Source organism: Periplaneta americana, chromosome 3 (assembly GCF_040183065.1).
Source record: "Periplaneta americana isolate PAMFEO1 chromosome 3, P.americana_PAMFEO1_priV1, whole genome shotgun sequence".
In the NCBI taxonomy this organism is placed as follows: domain Eukaryota; kingdom Metazoa; phylum Arthropoda; class Insecta; order Blattodea; family Blattidae; genus Periplaneta; species Periplaneta americana.
The window spans coordinates 189,475,760-189,491,045 of NC_091119.1; the positions used below are offsets into that span (position 1 = coordinate 189,475,760).

Below are 15,286 nucleotides of genomic sequence, written 5' to 3' on the forward strand. Positions count from 1 at the left end.
GCTCAACCGCCAAGATGCTTGCGAGATGGCTCAACAGCCAAGATGCTTGCGAGACTATATTGGAAAAAATGTTTCAGTAGTGACTAAGCTTATTGTCATTTGTCAGGCTGCTTCAACAAACAAAATCTTCGGTATTGGACCCCAGAAAATCCTCGAGAAATGCATCAGCAACCTTTTCACGGCGAGTAACCTGTTCGGTGTGCTGTTGTACAATTTAGAATAATAGGGCCATACTCTTTTGAGGAAGAAGGACGCACAGTCACTGTTTCAGGAGTGTATAGCTTGTGAGGGCAAGCATTTGGACGATATTTTCTTTAAAACAAAGTGATATCAAAATGGCAAGCATTCTTCTGTAAGATGGTAAAATAAAATTTTGAATAGGATCTATGTTGTTCTTTAATTATGTTTCAAATCGGGGAGATCATTCTGCCAGACCCTGTATATTTATAGACAGGGCAACGTATTTGAGCCACATACCTAGACAGGACAGTGCTCTTGAGCTATGTAAGCAATTTGATTTGTCATTCTAAAATCTTAACTTTTGATTTCACATATTGACTTTACATAACAGAACCCCTCGGTTAGCTGCCACAACAAGTAAATTGATAGAAAATACTGTAAGTCACCTTCTGTATTAATTATTTCAAATAATTGATTAAACGGTGATCTTGCTCGTGTTAATTGTGTAAGCATGTGCGGCTTACAGCTGTTTCGGTGTTTCTTCACACCATCCTCAGAGCCTACTATAGTCCGGATCACCTTACTTAATACCGTAAGGGTGAAACCTAACCATTTTTCCCCTATTACTACAAATGCTAGTGGATTATAGTGATTTTCTAGCTTTCAGGTTGAATTTTCTTTTACCAACTTCGTTTCGAATTTCGGGTACTGATAAATACTACAACTGGCAGTTATTTTCTAACCGTTATGTTGGCAGCAACAATTTCGGTTTGCAGTAAAGGAAACTGATGAAAATGCAAATAAGTAAATATATTTTTAGGTTAGGTCTCATGAATCGTAAACTGTTTAGTCAAAGCAATTAATTTCATGTTGCCAGACAAAATAGATTTTAATATCAGATCATACTAATCCTAATTACCAGCATAATATGCGAGAAGTTCAGGAGGAAAAATAATTATACTATATAATAAATTATTGAACCATTTAGGAAACACCTCGCAACATAAAGATGAGATATGGTAAATAAGCAAGATATTGTTATTGTTAATATACTGTATTATTATTATTATTATTATTATTATTATTATTATTATTATTATTATTATTATTATTATTATTATTGAGGAGTAGATTCTACTCCTCTTGTTCAGTACGTAGCATTGTGATTTTACTCTCTTTGGTGATAGCCTATCTGGTATTAGTTGGCGACACTGAAGAGACGGCCAAATTATATTTTTAGGAATTACACTTACGTGATCCTCACTATAGATCGCGGCGTCATCTCGAACTTCACTGCCTATTGTGTGGGTGCATTCGACTGTTGAAAAGTGTTGAAATGTGGTGTCAAATAGTGCAATTTTGGCTCTTTCGTTGGCGTTCGCAGAAAACAACAAGGATGTTATTTGCTGCTCAATTATTTGCTGAATTACAGTGGGTTTGATTTATTATCATAGGAGCTACGACATGATAATGTTTAATGGTGTGGCAAATAGATCGCTAGTCAGGTAGCTCGGCAACGAAAGAACAAAAATGGCGAACGATACTACCTACCTAGACTTTATAGAGCCTTGACTTCCTAAGACGTAAGCAAAGAGGAGGAGCCAGGCCGGAAATAACAGCGACGTGACTATAGTAGGCTCTGAGGATGGTGTGAAGAAACACCGAAACAGCTGTAAGTCGCACATGCTTACACAATTAACACGAGTAAGATCGCCATTTAATCAATTATTTATATTCAAGTGTTAAAGTAGTGTACGAAAGATTCAACATGAATTATTTCAATATTATAATGTTCACAGGTCACACTATATACACCTTACATCAGATCCTCGAGTTCGATGAGACTATCTCTGGGGTCACCACAGAATTTCAAGAATGGCTCTCAACTAATCTTCTCACGACCAGAGATACAAAATCTATACCGTTTCCCGCTTCATGGCTGAATGAATTCCAAGCCATGTACAAGCAAGACAACAATTCTTGGAACACGAGTCTCAGACTACAACATTTATTCTCGATGTCAGACTTTTCAGCAGGCGTGCAAGAGACTATAAACTCGATACGAACCATTACTAGAACTCTCCATCAGTTCTTTAATCGCCACTGCGCCCATAACTTCGAAACCAATACTTTTCCTGAGTGTTTTAATTTGAACAGGTCAAATAACGTTCAGAAGATCAGAGAATTCCTACAAGAAGAGCTGCTGCCATTGTCTCCCACTGTGAAGAGACATCGTTCTAACGCATTCAGCTTGTGGGTTGGCTCAGAACGTATCGGAACTTGGGAACAAGGAATCGGACTTATGATTTCGAACACTAAGTACTTCCAGAATTATCAGTCTTACTGCAACAGTGCAAACTGTACGATATGCGACCAGTATGGTGGATACTTCACCAGAAACCGTCAGTCAGTGTTATATCAGACTCTTCAGTACCCCTGGGCGGCAGCCCTCGGAGGGTTATCGCTGTTTGGAGCGTTCTTGACCATCCTTACTGCCCTGTACTTCTTGGCTGCTGCAGCTCTTCCCAACAGCAACATGTGTGGAGGGACGTCGGTGCTTGGGTACCTCATCTTGCTGGGTCTGCTGGTGTTATTCACAGCGAACCTGAGTTTTGTGTTAACACCAACAGAGGCCACGTGTGGTGCACGCAGATTCCTACCTGGACTTGCTTATACCATCATCTTCGCTGGAATGCTGCTTAAGGTACAGTACTGATACAGACATCTTATGAAGGTGATACACACCATCAAATCGTCATGTACTTACTTACTTACTTACTTACTTACTTACTTACTTACTTACTTACTTACTTACTGGCTTTTAAGGAACCCGGAGGTTCATTGCCGCCCTCACATAAGCCCACCATTGGTCCCTATCCTGAGCAAGATTAATCCATTCTCTATCATCATATCCCACCTCCCTCAAATCCATTTTAATATTATCTTCCCATCTACGTCTCGGCCTCCCTAAATGTCTTTTTCCCTCCGGCCTCTCAACTAACACTCTATATGCATGCAAATCTAGTCTTTCAGGTAAAGTTCCCTGTAAAGCAGATTTGAATAATTTCAAGGGAAAAATTGTTCCGGGGCCGGGTATCGATCCCAGGACCTCTGGTTAACGTACCAGCGCTCTTACCAACTGAGCTACCCGGGAACTCCACCAGACACCGTCTCAACTTTTCCCTTTATGTGACTTGGAATTGTGGTTTTCTGTTAACGTATACAGTGACGTATATATTATGCAAATCTAGTCTTTCAGGTAAAGCTCCCTGTAAAGCAGATTTGAATAATTTCAAGGGAAAAATTGTTCCGGGGCCGGGTACGTTAACAGAAAACCACAATTCCAAGTCACACAGAGATTGTGTGCACTCGATGTGGATCTCTGGCGTTTTGTCAGCCCACATGAGTTGTGTGAATATAAAGGGAAAAGTTGAGACGGTGTTGGGTGGAGTTCCCGGGTAGCTCAGTTGGTAAGAGTGCTGGTACGTTCAACCAGAGGTCCCAGGGTCGATACCTGGCTCCGGAACAATTTTTCCCTTGAAATTATTCAAATCTGCTTTACAGGGAGCTTTACCTGAAAGACTAGATTTAAATAATATATACGTCACTGTGTACGTTAACAGAAAACCACAATTCCAAGTCACACAGAGATTGTGTGCACTCGATGTGGGTCTCTGGCATTTCGTCAGCCCAAGCGAGTTATGTGGATATAAAGGGAAAAGTTGAGACGGTGTTGGATGGAGTTCTCAGGTAGCTCAGTTGGTAAGAGCGCTGGTACATTCAACCAGAGGTCCCGGGATCGATACCCAGCCCCGGAACAATTTTTCCCTTGAAATTATTCAACTCTATATGCATTTCTGGATTCGCCCATGCGTGCTACATGCCCTGCCCATCTCAAACGTCTGGATTTAATGTTCCTAATTATGTCAGGTGAAGAATACAATGCGTGCAGTTCTGTGTTGTGTAACTTTCTCCATTCTCCTGTAACTTCATCCCTCTTAGCCCCAAATATTTTCCTAAGCACCTTATTCTCAAACACCCTTAATCTCTGTTCCTCTTTCAAAGTGAGCGTCCAAGTTTCACAATCATACAGAACAACTGGTAATATAACTGTTTTATAAATTCTAACTTTCAGATTTTTCGACAGCAGACTGGATGATAAAAGCTTCTCAACCGAATAATAACAGGCATTTCCCATATTTATTCTGTGTTTAATTTCCTCCCGAGTATCATTTATATTTGTTAATATTGCTCCCAGATATTTGAACTTCTCCACCTCTTCAAAAGATAAATTTCCAATTTTTATATTTCCATTTCGTACAATATTCTCGTCACGAGACATAATCATATAATTTACTTCCAAACCTATCTCTTTACTTGCTCCAAGTAAAATTCCCATGTTTTCCCTAATCGTTTGTGGATTTTCTCCTAACATATTCACGTCATCCACATAGACAAGCAGCTGATGTAACCCGTTCAATTCCAAACCCTCTCTGTTATCCTGGACTTTCCTAATGGCATACTCTAGAGCAAAGTTAAAAAGTAAAGGAGATAGTACATCTCCTTGCTTTAGCCCACATTGAATTGGAAACGTATCTGGCAGAAACTGACCTATACGAACTCTGCTGTATGTTTCGCTGAGACACATTTTAATTAATCGAACTAGTTTCTTGGGAATACCAAATTCAATACGAATATCAAATCGTCATGTTACCAAAGAAATTCATGTTCGTAGTTTATTTTCTTCAAATGTCACTTCGTCAATTGATTGTGACTCAAATTAGAAGATATCTTCTTCTGCCCCGAATTCACCTCATTCACCATTCCTTCCAGTGCAGTGCATCCTTCAGTAGGCAGTTTCTTCTCAGCCAGTGACCCAACAAATTCCTTTTTCTCTTCCTGATCAGTTATAGCATCATTCTTTCTTCACCCACTCTTTACAACACAGGTTCATTTCTTATTCTGTCTCTCTACTTCTCATACTCCTTTCGTCTCCATATTCACATTTCAAATGCTTCTATTCGCTTCTCTTCACTTCGTCATAATGTCTATGTTTCTGTCTCATATGAGCCGTTCAGAGCAGAAGTGGTGTAAGTCAAAATTGGGTAATGAGACTTAAAGTAAAAATTCTGTAAAATACAGCGCAAGGTAGCAATTAATATGTCCTTCTTGCTATCCACTGACTACTAATAGTTTAAATAAATTGAATATTAATTGCTACTTTGCTCTGTATTTTACAGAATATTTACTTTAACCCTCATTACCCATTTTTGACTTACACAACTTCTGCTCTGAACGACTCATATAATGCCACACTCCACACAAAGCACTTCAATAGTCTCATCCTTACTTCTTTTTCCAGAGTTCCGTAGAGATGCTCCTTTTTCTATTAGAAGCTTCCTTTGCCATTGCAATCTTCATTTTGAGTTCTTGCCAGCAACTCATGTTACCCTTACAGTGCCGATACACTCCAAGTATTTGAAGCTGTTCACTTGCTCTACTGCCTCATTTAGAATTCAGAAATTTGCCTTCTTCATTTTTCTCCCAATAACCATAACCATGGTCTTCGTCTTATTTGCATTTATTTTCATCCCATATTGCTCACAGCTGTCATTTAGCTCCAGTAGCATATTCCTTAATATCGTCTCCTCTTCTGCAAATATTATGCACTTTATTCTTCTTTCTCTACTATCATACCTCCCATGTTCTGAGAACAGTTCTTCACTAAATCCTCCAAGTAGATGTTGAATAATACTGCTTTGTATAATGTCCATTTTTTAGCGCGAAAACAAAACAATAACAACATTTGTCAAAATTCGACTATTTTCAGTAGCACATAGCCTTTATATCAGTATGCATATGCTTATGGATATCATGGTTCAATTATTTATCTTATTATAAGAATTATTTTAACAAATATAAGATAAAAAGTAACGAAAATAATCGGGGTCACAAAATGACAGATACTTTCTCTTTATATTTATGTTTGAACATTGAAGAAATTATATTTTTTTACAAATGAACAAATTAGAGTAGGGCTTTACTAATGCTCCATAGGACAATATGCAGTGTTAAATTAGATTTTTGAAAAATTAATAAATATTTTAGAAATAGGATTTTCACTAAGAAAATTAAAAACAAAAAAATAAATAATAAATTAATTTTTTAAAAAAGTGTTTATAATAATAATAATAATAATAATAATAATAATAATAATAATGGTTTATTTTAACTGGCAGAGTTAAGGCCATTCAGCCTTCTCTTCCACTCAACCAGTATGATAGAAAATTACTACAATGCTGTGAATATAACATAAATAATACAATACAATACAATATAATTCAAAGCAATACAATACTACAATACAAGACAATATAATACATAATTAATATAATACAATGACAATTCTTTTCATCTTCACAACACCAATAAAATAATAATAATAATAATAATAATAATAATAATAATAATAATAATAATAATAATAATAATAATGGTTTATTTTAACTGGCAGAGTTAAGGTCATTCAGCCTTCTCTTCCACTCAACCAGTATGATAGAAAATTACTACAATGCTGTGAATATAACATAATTAATACAATACAATACAATACAATTGAAATCCATACAATACTACAATACAAGACAATATAATACGTAATTAGTATAATACAATGGCAATTCTTTTCATCTTCACAACACCAATAAAATAATTATGTAATAATAATTTATTTATTTTTATTTATTTTATTTATTTATAATATTAATGTGCAAAACAACAGCACAAGGCCAATAATAATAATAATAATAATAATAATGGTTTATTTTAACTGGCAGAGTTAAGGCCATTCAGCCTTCTCTTCCACTCAACCAGTATGATAGAAAATTACTACAATGCTGTGAATATAACATAATTAATACAATACAATACAATACAGTACAATTCAAAGCCATACAATACTACAATACAAGACAATATACTACATAATTAATACAATACAATGGCAATTCTTTTCATCTTCACAAGACCAATAAAATAATTATATAATAATAATAATAATAATAATAATAATAATAATAATAGTAATGATAGTCATACCTAAATTAAATTAAATTATTAAACTCGATCACAATTATAACTTCAATTTGACTGTGCCCGTAAGAAATCGTTTAGCCTTTTCTTGAAAGTGGTTATTGTCTGGCAGCCCCTAATCTTCTGAGGTAGAGAAGGTTTATGAGGAAAGATTGAAATTTACAATGTTAAATTATGATATTGATATGCACATTCAGTAAAAATTTCAAGTCTCTACTTAAAATTTTGGATTTCAGAAATTTCAGTAGTGCATAATCTTAATAGTGAATATCATAATGTCGGGCCTGTATTTCTTAGAAGAGTTAATCACATGTAGCAAGCCAGCTATCTGCTTGCCGACAAAGTATTTCCTGGAATTGATAAGTCGGTTATCATTCCATTATTACAATGCGGAAGTTACTACATTGAGACGCATCCTTAGCCGAACAACAGTAACATCAGCTTTTCATGTCAGAAACCAGACTTCAGACCCAGCATATTCGAGTGGAAGTTTTGGCGAACAAAGACAGATTGGGAATGGGGAAAGTTTCTTTATACATAGCCATCCATGAAAGGAAATACTAGGACTGACTGAAAAGTTCGTCAGTACACAGTTTATTATTCAGAATCGGAAATCCGTGCCGGTATGATAATGTTTTCTTTTTCGGTTTATATTCTTCTGGAAGTGAATCAATTCTTACAAGCAGGACTATGGACAAGTTCCAGCTTCAACTCTGATTTTGATTCACACACTCTTTTAAAAGTTGAATACACGTGAATAATAGTAAACATACGGTACTAGAATTGTACGAATTATACATAATATTTTTCATCACTACTGTTTGAATCATTGAACTACTTTTAGACTAAATTCAGCTTGTTTTGCTATTAGATCTATGCAAATGATAGTAAATATCAATACCTTAAAAACAATATACTTTGCATACTGCCACTCGGTAATGAGTTTTGGAATAATATTCTGGGGAAATTCCACAGATAGTAACAATATATTTCTATTGCAAAAAAGAGTAATTAGAATAATAATAGGTGCCAAATCTAGGGAATCGTGTAGGACTATTTTCAAAAAACTACAAATAATGCCCATGGCTTGTCAGTATATCTTTTCATTAATAGTCTTCCTCGTATGTAATCGTGAAAACTTTGTAACTAATTCAACAGTTCATAGCATAAATACACGTCAAAAAAATGACTTTCATACTCCATCGGCAAGTCTATCGTGCTATCAAAAAGGAGTGCGTTATATGGCAGTAAAAAACTTTAATAGCCTCCCTATCGATATAAAAAATGAAACTCAAAACATAAAATTATTTAGGGTCAAATTAAAGAAGTACCGGTACCTAATTTCTCACGCCTTCTATTCTGTAGGTGAATTCATGACATTCAATGACACTTCATGAAATTAATACTAAAACTTTGCGTTGTACTAGTAGACTATATTGCAAATCTCTTCTGTATATATTTCATCTAGACTGTGACTATAAATTAAGACTTTATAATAGTATTAAGTTTTTTGACTTGTTCCATATTCTAGCTGTAAGCAATGTATGAATACCATGGAATGTTAATAAATACAATACAATACAATACAATACAATACAATACAAAGACCAACAACCTGTATTTGAATGCAAGTCTAATGATTATTGTGGGTAATAACAGAAATCGATTCTTAAAGTGCCCATTAAGAGTATAGCCCACATTTGGTCCCAGGAATCTCTTCTCTGATGCTTCTAGCTTCCTCTTATCTGTTCGTGTCAGAATACAATCTCCATTGCCACAAAACATCATGGGCAGTGACGTCGCCAGGATCAGAGCAAAGGGGGTGCGGATGGGGTGCGAGATTTAAAAATGGGGTGCGAACTGTAAAAATGTGGTACATAAAAAATCCAAAATGTTCTTTTATGCACTTGCGCGCATACTATACATCTGTTTATTATTATTATTATTATTATTATTATTATTATTATTATTATTATTATTATTGCTATTATTGCTCATCACATCCATTACGATACACTATGGGACATAGTTTTTTCACATCCAAGAAATTGTTTGTTTTTGTTCTTCAAAATAATTTATGCCTAGTAATTTGTTAATAAATTGCCCTTTGGGGTGCGGAAAAGGGTGCTTGCGTACCCTTTCGCACCCCCCTAGCGACGTCCCTGATCATGGGACCCGCCATAATCTTATAGAGTTCAGGTTTTGTTTCTTAAGTTTCTTGTTATGGTTCCACACATTCTTTGAAACTTCTGTAATTTTATATTTATGTCTTCCTTTTGCAGTATAGTATATTTTGAAGGATTTTTACTTGCTCAATACCGGTAATGTTTTTCTTTAGAACTATTTTGCATCTCAGATGCATTCTTCCTTGGAATGTCATTACCAGTATTTTTGTTTCTATACATGAAATATTAAGATTACACTCTTTACTTATATTTTTCTAATTGATATTTATTTATTTATTTATTTATTTATTTATTTATTTATTTATTTATTTATTTATTTATTTATTTATTTATTTATTTATTTATTTATTTTACTTATTTATTTCTGTATTTATGTATTTATTTATTTATGTATTTCTGTATTTATGTATTTATTTATGTATTTCTGAATTTATTTATTTATGTATTTATTTATTTATGTATTTATGCATTTTATTTATTTATTTATTTTGCTAATAATTGTAACATAAAATATAATATATACCGAAAAACTTTAGCTCGCCCCTGAAAGAGTAGAACTCGTGCTCAGGGGCGGATTCCTGAATTTAAATTAATAATTATACAATATAATTTGTCTTATGTCTACTATGGAATTATAGTATATAAATTTAAATTTACATTTTTTTCAATTTTTATAAAATCCATACATAACTTTTTAAATTTAATACTAGAACTATGCCACAGCTCTTTGGAGATAATCTTCTGATGTATTAAAAACAGCCTGATCATAAGAAAATAAAATTATATTTCAATCATTCATAGTGTTCTGCCCATGGTCTTTCACTGCAAACCCAGCATTCTCCAATCTTTCTTATTTTCCGCCTTCCTCTTAGTCTCCACATATGATTCATGTATCTTAATGTTGTGTATCATCTAACGTCTTCTTCTGCCCCAAACTCCGTTCACTATTTCTTCTAGTGCATCCTTCACTGGGCAGTTCCTTCTTAGCCAGCAACTCAGCCAATTTCTTTTTCTATTCCTGATCAGTTTTAGCATAAAATTATATTCAAAACTACATAATTTATTTTATGAAACATCTTGCCATTTCCTAATAGCATTGTCAATATTTCTTTCATTGATAGTTCTGTGCCCAAGGGTAGGTCTTTCACTGTAAACCCAGCATTCTCCAATCTTTCTTTTTTCTGCCTTCCTCTTTGTATCCGCATACGATCCATATATCCATATATCTTAATGTAGTCTATCATCTGATATCTTATTCTACCCAGAATTCTTCTCCCATTCACTATTCCTTCCAGTGCATCCTTCAGTAGGTAGTTTTTTCTCAGCCAGTGACCCAACAAATTCCTTCTTCTCTTCCTGATGAGTTTCAGCATCATTCTTTCTTCATCCACTCTTCCCAACACAGCTTCATTTCTTATTCTGTCTGTCCACTTCACACACTCCTTTCGTCTCCATATCCACATTTCAAATGCTTCAATTCACTTCTCTTCATTTCGTCGTAATGTCCATTTTTCTACACCATATAATGCCACACTCCACATAAAGCACTTTGCTAGATGCTCCTTTTTCTATTAAAAGCTTCTTTTCCCATTGCAATCCTCCTTTTATGTTCTTGGCAGCAGCTCATGTTACTTCTTACAGTACCGATACACTCCAAGTATTTGAAACTGTTCACTTGCTCTACTGCCTCATTTAGAATTCAGAACTTTGCCTTCTTCATTTTTCTCCCAGTAACCATAACCATGCTCTTCGTCTTGTTTGCATTTATCTTCATCCCATACTGCTCACAGCTGTCATTTAGCTCCAGTAGCATATCCCTTAGTATCATCTCCTCTTCTGCTAACAACACCACATCAGCAAATGTTACGCACTTTATTAGTCTTTCTCCTACTATTACCCCTCCCATGTTCTGAAAACAGTTCTTCACCAAATCCTCCAAGTAGATGTTGAATAGGATAGGTGATAAAATGCATCCTTGTACTCCTCTCCCTATTTCACTTCCTTCAGACTTTTCTTCTCCTATCCTGATTTTGACTAGTTGTTTCATATAAAAGTTACAGAACAGCCTTCTCTCTTTCCAATCCACACTAATTTTTTTCAGGATCCTTATCAGTTTATTCCAGTCCACTCTGTCAAACACCTTTTCTAAATCCACAAATACTATATACCTGTAATTCTTTATTCTTCTCTAGGTATTTTTCGCTGATTCTTCGTATCAGTCCAGTTGCATCTCTCGTACCTTTATGGTCAATATAATGTTCCTTTTTCAATACTTTTTCTTGTGTTCGACTACAGATTTTGTATTACTTTCAAAATGTGTTTTGGATATCCGCCTATTTCCATTATATTCCGTAATTTCGTAGTATAAAAAGCCTTCTCATAATCTACAAACAATATAAATACTCTATATCAGTGGCGGCTCCTGCATATTTCTTAAGAGGAGGAAAGAAGTTAACAGAGCAAAATGACACCTTGAGAGAAACATGCTACAAATTAGCCTACATGTATACATGTAAGACCAGGTGGTGTTAGGGTTGGCCTTCCCTTTTGTATGGTAATAATCTGTTTTTGTAAACTGAGTTTCCTAAATTGTCCGAAATATAATATGTTTTCACTGTTGAATAATTGCACAAATTAACCATTACAAGGAAATTCACAACTTCGCAGCATTTTTCACGCACACTACAGCATCACACGTGTTGGAAGAGACTAGCTGCTAACACGTAACCGGAACCGTTTTACGGAAATGGGAATGAGAAATAATCTGTTAGGAAAGCGAGAAAACTGCACCCACCCACGTGGTCTGTGTTGCCACATGTACATTTTACAAGTTCAGTATCACGTGCTTTTGAAGAATGTCAGTTCTTGTAAAGGCATACTACCATTATTGTTCAAAGCTGCCGGTGCCCAATTAATTTTTAATGTTAAAAATAATGTAGTTTGCAGTACATTCAATTTCAAATATATTTGTACAAAGCTGACAACTTGGCTGTTGTCCTGTCTAGTAGACAATGAATGGAAGTGAATTTCAGAGGCCAAAAAGATCTGCGATACTAACTTAGAACTGCTTCCTCGTTGTTTTATATAAATCCAACTTCAACTTTCAGATATTCTCGAAAGTTTCAAAACCATGAATAATAGCTTATATAAAGTGTAATGAATAATATATTTTGATTTATAATTAAAAAAAAAAAGTTTATATGGTGTCTTTCATAGCTTTGTTAAAACTGTTTTTATTGTGTCTCCTCCTAGATGTGTTATAGTCTGGTTGAATGCAGCGTCGTTAGATGGCAGCAGTATCGACCTTGCTGCAAGACCAGTCGGTTTCTATTTCCTGCCCATGCGCTGATTCAGAGGAGGATCTCCTCCCTATCCGTTCATTTACTTGCTTTAAAACTCTGCTTCTTTCTCTGGCCGCTAGCGCGCTGTTGTTTATGTGTAGTAAAGGAGGAATGGATTGATTTTCCTCCACACAATCTCGCATCCTTCTCACAGTTTTCTAGCAGCACATGAGTGCATGTCGTTTAAAACTCGATCAACCGACTTTCTTATAGCTGTGAACTTAAAAATTATCGAATCTTCCTCGAATTTCAAGGCATATATTTCATTTGGTATTTACTTTCAAAAGAAGAAAAATGTGAGGAGGACGTTCCTCCCTTCCCTCCCCCGAGGAACCACCACTGCTCTATATAGATATATAGTGGGTATAATCGTACTGCCACTGAGTTTTCTACATATATGATTGACAGCAGACTTAACTTGGTTCAGTAGATCCAGAGGTTTTTATAACATGCGCACGTTGTCTGTCTGTTTCTCTCACTCACATGCAGCCAGAGGGTGATCTAACTCTGTGTTGCAGGTGTTCACCACTTGGAGGCTTACATCCAGTGCCGAGCCTTTGGTAAACATGCTCACACGTCCAACTGGGCTGCTCACGATGGCTCTTGCACTGATGATGATCCAGGTGTTGTTAGCTGGAGGCTGGCTGCTGTTACTTCCCCCACAAGTGTACATGCTTGCTTCCAAGGACGTCCCTCTGTGGCGTTGTTATCCAAAGGGACATTTCGAGTCGCATCTGCTGCTGTCCTTGGTTTACGTAATACTTCTTATAACAGCAACAGCTACTATAGCCCTGCTCTGTTGCTCTGGGTAAGTAATATATTTACTATTCCTGATGACATGTACTCAAAATAGCGTTACCTCCTTTTCTTCTTCGTCTCTTTTTTGTAAGTTTATACTGGGTGTTCAGTTCAAAATGTGTCTTGGCTCGATGTATGCCGTCATGTGGCTAGCTGATGAGCCTAGAGAATTCAATCTTCCTACACTTCCGCACCTCAGGTGTATAATCTAAGAGGCAGAGAAGTTGGCTAGCAAGTACGGCGTTCATTCTGAAGAGTACGGCATTCATTCTGAAGAGTAAGTGCCGATACGTACGGTAACGCCGGTAGTGGCAGGAATGTGAACTGTTTGGAAATACGTACTGTCGGGATATGGGGAGAGGGTTAAGACGATTACTTACGTATTTGTTGACATTAACTTCGACGGTCAACATGGACATGGAGCATTTGATTTGTGTTGTGGAATGTCACCGTACGCAACCGATGATAACAAATACCCTGCGTACGACTTGCCGGCGCAAAACACAGTTCGAAAGAGGTTATGGTAGCACACAGACTGTACAGACCGCCATCTGTTGCTACGACGTTTAAGTTATACCGTACACGTTCTCAAGTTCAGATTGAAGAACACCTTAAATAATAGGCAACTTCTCTAACATATAAGCTGAAACTCGCTTCAAATCGGTGACCTAACAACAGTGACGTCATGACACACTTTGAAATGAACACCCAGTAGTCTTTTCCATACATTTACCAATTTACCAATGCAGATGACACAAGCATCATAATTACAGACAAGAACTTTGCCACATCCAAATATAAAACAGAAACAGTTTTCCTTAAAATTTATGACTGTTTTACAACCAATAAACTAGCATTAAACATTAATAAAACTAACATAATTCAATTTAAAACCACTTCAGATTTAATCTCTGAAACGTTAGACACAACTATCAACAATACTGTGTGTTCATTTCAAAGTGTGTCATGACGTCACTGTTGGTGAGTCAGCGATTTGAAGCGAGTTTCAGCTTTTATGTCAGAGAAGTTGCCTATTAATCAAGGCGTTCAATCTGAACTTAAGAACGTGTACGGTAGAACGTCATAGCAACAGATGGCGGTCTGTACGGTCTGTTTGCTACCATAACCTCTTTCGAACTGTATTTTGCGCGGGCAAGTCGTACCCAGGGTATTTGTTATCATCAGTTGCGTACGGCAACATTCCACAACACAAATCAAATGCTCCGTGTCCATGTTGACCGTCGAAGTTAATGTCAACAAATACTGTACGTAAGTAATCGTCTTAACCCTCTCCCCATATCCCGACAGTAAGAAAAAAAATTATCTCAGTACGTGTTTCCAAACAGTTCACATTCCTGCCATTACCAGCGTTACAGTACGTATCGGTAAGTACTCTTCAGAATGAACGCCGTACTTGCTAGGCAACTTCTCTTGCACAGAGGTAATACGCCTCTGCGGAAATGTAGGAATATTGAATTCTCTAGGCTCATCGGCTAGCCACATGACGACATACAGCGAGCCATGACACACTTTGAACTGAACACCTAGTATACCCCTACTATAGTCCCATCGCTCTAATTTCCGGCAGCCAATCACGTTGCAGGTCAGCTACATTTAAACGTGTGCGTCTTGTGATTCGCTGATGAAGATGTTAAGCATTTCCTAAGGTTGGATAAATACTTAATATAA

The 15,286-nt window shown here is 36.1% G+C and overlaps 1 protein-coding gene across 1 annotated transcript in view; it reads left to right on the plus strand.

The window, feature by feature from the left end:
- Positions 1 to 15,286, plus strand: part of LOC138696918 (uncharacterized) — a 135,603-nt gene that overhangs the window by 107,132 nt on the left and 13,185 nt on the right. The window contains exons 22-23 of the mRNA XM_069822409.1: positions 1,980 to 2,884; positions 13,318 to 13,607. Of these exons, the coding sequence (XP_069678510.1) occupies positions 1,980 to 2,884; positions 13,318 to 13,607 (1,195 nt within the window). The remainder of the gene's footprint in view (positions 1 to 1,979; positions 2,885 to 13,317; positions 13,608 to 15,286) is intronic.